Source organism: Chlorocebus sabaeus, chromosome 21 (genome assembly GCF_047675955.1).
Source record: "Chlorocebus sabaeus isolate Y175 chromosome 21, mChlSab1.0.hap1, whole genome shotgun sequence".
In the NCBI taxonomy this organism is placed as follows: Eukaryota; Metazoa; Chordata; class Mammalia; order Primates; family Cercopithecidae; genus Chlorocebus; species Chlorocebus sabaeus.
This window is the reverse complement of record NC_132924.1, coordinates 35,456,418-35,463,360: the sequence shown is the minus strand read 5'-3', so window position 1 is coordinate 35,463,360 and position 6,943 is coordinate 35,456,418. Positions and strand designations below refer to the sequence as shown.

At 46.5% G+C, this 6,943-nt stretch overlaps 1 protein-coding gene across 1 annotated transcript; it reads left to right on the top strand.

Moving 5' to 3' along the window:
* Positions 1-2,448: 2,448 nt before the first annotated feature.
* LOC103226341 (uncharacterized) lies at positions 2,449-4,053 on the top strand. The gene is made up of 3 exons (XM_007981826.3): positions 2,449-2,642; positions 2,737-3,432; positions 3,656-4,053. Exons 1-3 carry the CDS (start codon positions 2,449-2,451, stop codon positions 3,732-3,734), a joined length of 969 nt encoding a protein of 322 aa, XP_007980017.2. The 3' UTR covers positions 3,735-4,053.
* Positions 4,054-6,943: the final 2,890 nt, after the last annotated feature.

Below are 6,943 nucleotides of genomic sequence, written 5' to 3'. Positions count from 1 at the left end.
CTTTGGGATGGTTTGGTTGCAGAAATTGATGACTGGGAAACTGGCTAAAATTCAGCTTTTGTTTTGGCATTGCCTGTCCTGTCAATTCCCTGCTCTCCTGCACAGCTCCCCTTACCCTCAACGTAATTCAAGGTTAAATCCTGATTAGTCATCAATTCTGATAATCTTGCCTCCCTTGCCAGTGGTAGTTTAGAGATAGTCGCGTGCCCTGGTTCTGGCCAATGAGAAAAGATCTGAGGGATCTTTGGTATAATTTCTCCACTCTTAAAAAATTTAAGAGAACAGTCAACTTTTTTGTCTGGCTTTTCCATGTCTTAAAGTGATGCCTGGAACTATGGCAGCCATTTTGAGACCTTGAGGAGAACTAGCTAAGGACAAGGTCAGCAAACTGAGGATGGCAGTTTCGGAAAGATGAGAAAAACTTGGCAACATTAAACAGTTTTGACCCACTAAATTAACCAAACTTAGCATCTGCTACCTTGGGACTTCCTACATGAGATACTACATTTTTTTCATTTTTAAAGCTACTACAGACAGGTTTTCTATTACTGAAATCAAAGTTATCCTAAGAAAAACAAGCAGCATATGAAGCTTTATTTTATCACATCTGAGAGAACAGCTCAGCCTTAAGTTGGGAGTTTAATTCTGCTGATAATATTTACTACTCATTTTAATTGTTTCATGGTTATATTTAAGCCCCCCAACTGTTAGGAAATGTGCATTATTTTAACAATACTGGGTATCAGTAAATAAAATATGCTAAATATTGCTGAAAATAAACACTAAGTAACTCAATTTGTGTCATTATATGTAAGGAACGGGAAAAGCTTCTTGGAAGAGGTGATATTTAATCTGGACTTGGAAGGATCGGTGGTATTTGAACAGCTGGACATGAAGTTCAAGGGCATTCTAGAGAATGTCATGGGAGAGGAAATGCAATAGCATGATTTGGGGGTGTACTGTAGTAGACAAAGTGGAGCTGGGTTAGGTGCAGATTGTGGAGAATCTTAAATGTCTTGCTAAGGGAGTGTGGGGTGCCTTTCCTCAGCAGTGGGGAACAGAGATATTTGAGTTAGTTACTGTGTATTGATTCCAGATAAATTAATAAAGCATATAGTAGATACATATTTTTTATAGCTTTTTCGGTATATTTTCATGAAAAGTGTGTATGATTTTAGTGAAACCATAAAAAGCCATTTTCATTCCAATTCAGGTTCTGTTTTAAAGCAGTTGCCAAGGAAACTAGTAAGTGACTGGTTATGCCTGATTTTCCCTAAGTTCAAAATTAGATGCAAATTCTTCAGAGACTACTTGAAGGCCAGTAAACATTTCAAAGGCAGTCAAGCTCAGACGCCTGGGTGTGTGGGTGCAGGATGGTTAGAAGGGGGGTTCTGATGTTCCTGGAGGGAACAGATGCCTTGGCTGTGTAGGCAAAGAGCTATTTTGAGGGAAAAGGGAGTTGGGAGAAAAAGCTGAATGAGTTAAGAGGTGAGAGCCCAGGAAGAGAAGCTGGAAGTGACAGGTTCCACTGAAGTGCCTAGAAACACACTCTTTAATGGAGACAAGACGAAATTTCTGGAGTTTTCCTTTGTTTACATCTTCGTATCTTGTCTTGTTTCAAAAAGGAGATAAGTTTAAATATGTCCCTGAATAAACACGATGACTACATCGCAGGTAGAGAGAGGACTAAAACATGATTCTCCTAAACTTTAACACTGGAGTTAGCTCACTTAACCCTGTAAATCTCTGCAAAGATTAACTTTGTTCCCTGGCTCCTCGGTGGTTGCCAGGTGGTGAAGATACACATTATACAACAGAAGAAACTGGAATCGCGTCTACGGGTGTCTTTTCTTAGAACAAGGAAGCATTTCCCAGAAAATCCCAGCAGATGTCCCCTGGCTTGGCCTTGGCCAGGACTGGTCACATACTCTTTCCTAAGCCAATGCCTGGGCAAGGGAAGGGGTTGGTCATAACCGATTTAGACTACTTAGGATTTACTTCTGGGCCAAGGAGAGGGAGGGGGTGAGGGGGTGGGGGGATGGGGGTGGTGGGGGCTGGCCTGGCCTAAAATGGCTGGGGGTGATGCGGTCGCGGGAGGAAGGAGTGCTGGACAGTTGTATGAGCTGTAAGAAGGACGGGGAAAATACTGCAGAGTGATAGAGAGTGCAGAGGAGCCTGGGTTCTCATCTGTGCTCCCTCCACCCTAGCTGGCTTATGCTGGGCACCTTGCAAGGCTTTGCTAAGCCTGGTTTCCAGGAGAGCAGTAAGATCGCTGTGATAAACATAATGTAGGTAAAGCAGTTGGCATAGTGCCTTGCATAGAATAATCCTCAGTAGATGTTTACTACTGCCGTTGTTGCTATTATTAGTAAAAGTGACCTAGCTCCTCCCCTCGAGAAGTTCACAAGGGGCCCAAATGTGACAGGGAGAACTATCAGAAGGAAGGAGATGACTTCTTGCCAGGGAGCAAGCCAGGGCAAGAAGAGAGACGCCGTGAAGCCTGCGTTCCCTCCCGCACGCGGCTGGCCTCGGTGGCCACCTGGGGAGCCCAGCAAGGAAGGCCCAGGGTTCGGGAGGCGGGTCCTGCACTGCGACGCAGCCTCGTCCAGGTGGCCGCGGGGGCTGCAGGCCTGGGGAGCAGGGTGCAGCACACCCGCCGCCGGCTTGCAGTAGAGGCAAGAGCCGGGCGCCGGGATGCTGGCGTCCAATTTAACCACGAGGGCTCACGGGACGGAGGCCGGGGGTCCCGCTTTTCGGTCAGAGTTCGCGGTCACTAGTGGAACCCACCGAGCACTCTTATTTTCCTGGCATTTTCACGGCATTAATTGGACGACAGAGTCAAGAGGCAGGGCATTTGCCGACACTGACTAGCAACGCGCGGCCTCTGAGCAGGGCCCGACCGCCCACCCCTTCCTCCTCCCGCACCCAGCCGGCTCCCCATCCCGGCCGGGCTCGGCGGCGCGGGCGCGGGAGCGGGCGGGGGCGTGGGCGGAGCCGCGGCGGGGCAGTTCATTATGTTGGACAGGACGCGTCTGCGCCTCGGGCCGCCGTGGCTCCCGGGGCCTCCGCCTACAGCAGGCGGCGGAACAGGGGCAGGCGGCTGAGACTCGCGAGCTATTTGCATTCCCCGGCAGTCATTTTTATATGCGGAGGTAATGAAGTTGTCAGCGGCGCCCCAAGTGTGGCAGAGCCTGATATTCAAATCGCCCTGCCCGCTCCGCCTGCTCCCGCCCTTCAGTCCCGGGAGCCCGGGGCTGCGCGTGCCCGCCCCGCATCCCCGCTTCGCCCCGCGACCGCGCGCGCCTCGTCGTCCTCCCCCGCGCCTTTGTCTCCGTTTCCTCCTTTCCCTCCTCTTTTGTGTCCGGCCAGACTCAGCCCCAGAAACCAGCCACCCTGCCGCGTCCGACTGCCAGGGTCCCCGCACGCCGCGAGGTGAGCTGGTGGCAGGTTTGGGGAAGTTAGGGGGTGCAGTCAGGCCGCCGCCCCCGCACTCGACGCCACGCCCACCCCCTCTTTCCTTCCCCAGGGGCCCCTTGCCCTCCCTTCACCTCCGTCTCCAAGAAAGATGACCTAGTGCTGCCATTACAATTTGGGCCTAGAGAAGTTTTCGTCCCTCTTTCCGAATGCGTATTTGTGGTCATTTTTATGATTACAGAAACCCAACACACAGCTATTCTGTCAGGCTGCCGAGAAAAGGCTGCTGTTCCGCAGTTGCAGCCCTGCTGAGGAAATGAGGCGGAAAGGTGGACGCACCTGCCTGGAGTGGTTGAAGGAAGGCAGTGAACATCCAAGCTCCTGGGGTTGGTTTTCCTGGGCCACTGCCCCTGTGCTGCTCACTGGGGCAGCCACTGACCACAAGAGGCTGCTGAGTGCTTGCAGTGTGGCCAGGCCAGACCAGGATGTTCTCCAAGTGGGAAATACACACTCCATTGTAAAGAAGACTGTATGAAAAAAAGAATGTGAACTGGCTCATTCATCCTTTAAAAACATTGGTTGCATATTGAAATGATAATATTTTGGGTATATGGGGTGAAATAAAGTATCATGAATTAATTTTTTTTTTTAATGTGGCTACAAAGAACATTTAAATTTACACACGTGGTTCACACTATATTTCTGTGGGACCGCATTTAAGACCCAACCCCACCTATCCTCTAACTCTGCCCTCTCACCTTGCTCTCCGGGTACTTTGGAACAAGGCAGGGATGGAGGGAAGGTCCTTGTATCTTAGGGATCACATGCCCAGGAAAAAATTAGGAGGTGTTTGGGATTATGCTGAAAACCCTGACAACACTGCGTAGGAGATGTCTCTTCCTTTTCCCTTTTTTACTGTAAAGAAGAACTTACACTCCCCCACAGCCATGCCGCAATTCCATGGACCAACCGTTCATGTGTGAAGGTGGGCCTCTAGGAGTGTTTTGTGTCTTTTAGGAGTTATTTGTGGCACACTGAACTTGCTGACATGCCATTTAGAAAAGTGAATACTGTGTACGCACTGTAACAACTATTTCATAAGTATTTTTGGTGTACACTGTTCCTCAGCACTCACAGGCTTCAGAGTAAGGGCTCCCGGAGTATGCATTGACACGATGCGCTGCAAATGATCCGGGCATGGGGGAGTCCCTGAGTGTGCATTGATTCCACACACGGTCACGGCTCCTACAGGGTTTTTATGGCACAGCTTGCCAATGATCCGTGTGTTAAAGACTCCCCAAATACCCATTGACACGATAGACTGGAGTTGTTTGGGTCTATCGTGGCAATGATCCAGGGATAATGGCAGTGTCTTATACAATTTCATTGAGATTGGAGTGCTCATGGTCCTAATGGCAGAACCGGAACTGCCCCAGTTAAGTACCACCATGGCGCCCAGTGAAGGGTGTGTAAGTCTTTGACCTTCTGCTTCATGACACTGTGTCATCGCTAATGTTTATTGATATTTTAACTAATACAATTGAGTTAGCATTTTTCCCCCTGAACATTCATTTTTGTAATTCAACACCTGAATTAGGGGGTCTATCTATTGATGGTTTCATTTGTTTAATCATAAGCTAAAGACCTAGGAAAGGTCATTCTTAAACCTAAAGTGGTTTGGGAAGAAGAATCTTGGGAGATGCATATGAGCTTGAGACAGAGTTAATATGGAATAAATAACCTCAGTCCTGAGAAAACCTAGTTGGCTAGGCTGAAATAGACAAGACAAGAAAGTGGGAAGAAGACGTTTTTAAAAATAATGAAAGTAATATATTCAATAAAAATAATTCAAACACTGCAGAAGTGTATGAAATAAAAAATAGAATCCTCCTACTCCTTCCTTCCTTCCTCCCTTCCTCCTATACCATTCACTGTTACAAGCACTATTAATATTTTTGTATATTCTTCCAGTAACTTAAAAACACATACAAATATACACAGTCATGCATCTCTTAATGATGGGAATATGTTCTGAGAAATGCATCGTTAGGCGATTTCATCATTGCACGAATATCATAAAGTGTAGTTATACAAACCTAGATGGTGTAGCCTACTACACACCTAGGCTATATGGTATAGCCTATTGCTCCTAGGCTACAAACCTGTACACCATGGTACTGTAACAGAACACTGAAGGCAATTGGCCAGGCATGGTGGCTCATGCCTGTAAATCCCCGCACTTTGGGAGGCTGAGACCCGCCTTCAAGAACAGCCTGGCCAACATGGTGAAAACCCGTTTTTACTAAAAACCCCAAAATTAGCTTGGCTTGATGGCACACACCTGTAGTTCCAGCTACTCGGGGGGCTGAGGTAGGAGAATCACTTGAATCTGGGAGGTGAAGTTTGCAATGAGCAGAGATTGTGCCATTGCACTCCAGCCTGGGTGACACAGCAAAACGCCATTCCCCTCCCCCCCCCAAAAAAGAACACTGTAGGCAATTGTAACACAGTGGTGAGTATTTGTGTATCTAAACATAGAAAAAGTACAGTAAAAATACAGTATAAATGATTTTTAAAAAACCCACACCTGTATAGGGTACTTACCATGAATGGAGTTTGCAGGTCTAGAAGTTGCTCGGGTGAGTGGAGTGAATGGTGAGTAAATGTGAGGGTCTAGGACATTCTGTATACTACTGTAGGCTTTATAAACACCGTACACTTAGGCTACACTAAATTTATTTTTAAAAAGGTAATTGCTCTACAACATTATGATGGCTATGTTGCCACTAGGCTCCAGGTTAATCTTATGGGTCCACTGTTGTATATTCTGTCCATTGTTGACCGAAATGTCATGATGTGGTGCATGACTGTATATCTACTCTTTGTTTACACGAATGGGTTAATGCTGAACATTACTCTTCAACGTCTTATATTTTCAATTAATAATACAGTCATGTGCCCCATAATGATGTTTTGATCAGCAATGGACCGCATATATGATAGTGGCCCTCTAAGATTACCATGGAGCTGAAAAATTGTAACATCTTAATGCAACACATTAGTTGCGTGCTTGTGGTGATGTCAGTGTAAAGAAACCTACTGAATTGCCAGTCATTTAAAAGTGTACCACATAACACAGTATGCCACATTATCAAGTACATAATACTTGATAATAACAATAAACAACTGTTACTAGTTTGTGCATTTACTATACTATTTATTATTATTTTAGACTGTACTTTCTACACATGCATACACACATATTTATACACACACACATATATATACACACACACACATATGTATGTATAAAAGTTAACTATAAAACAGCCACAGGCAGGTTCTTCAGAAGGATTCTAGGAGAAGGAATTTTAATAGAGGAGACGAGGCTGGGCGCAGTGGCTCATGCCTGTAATCCCAGCGCTTTGGGATGCCGAGGCAGGTGGATCACCTGAGGTCAGGAGTTCGAGACCAGCCTGGCCAACATGGTGAAACTCTATCTCTACTAAAAATGCAAAAATTAGCTGGG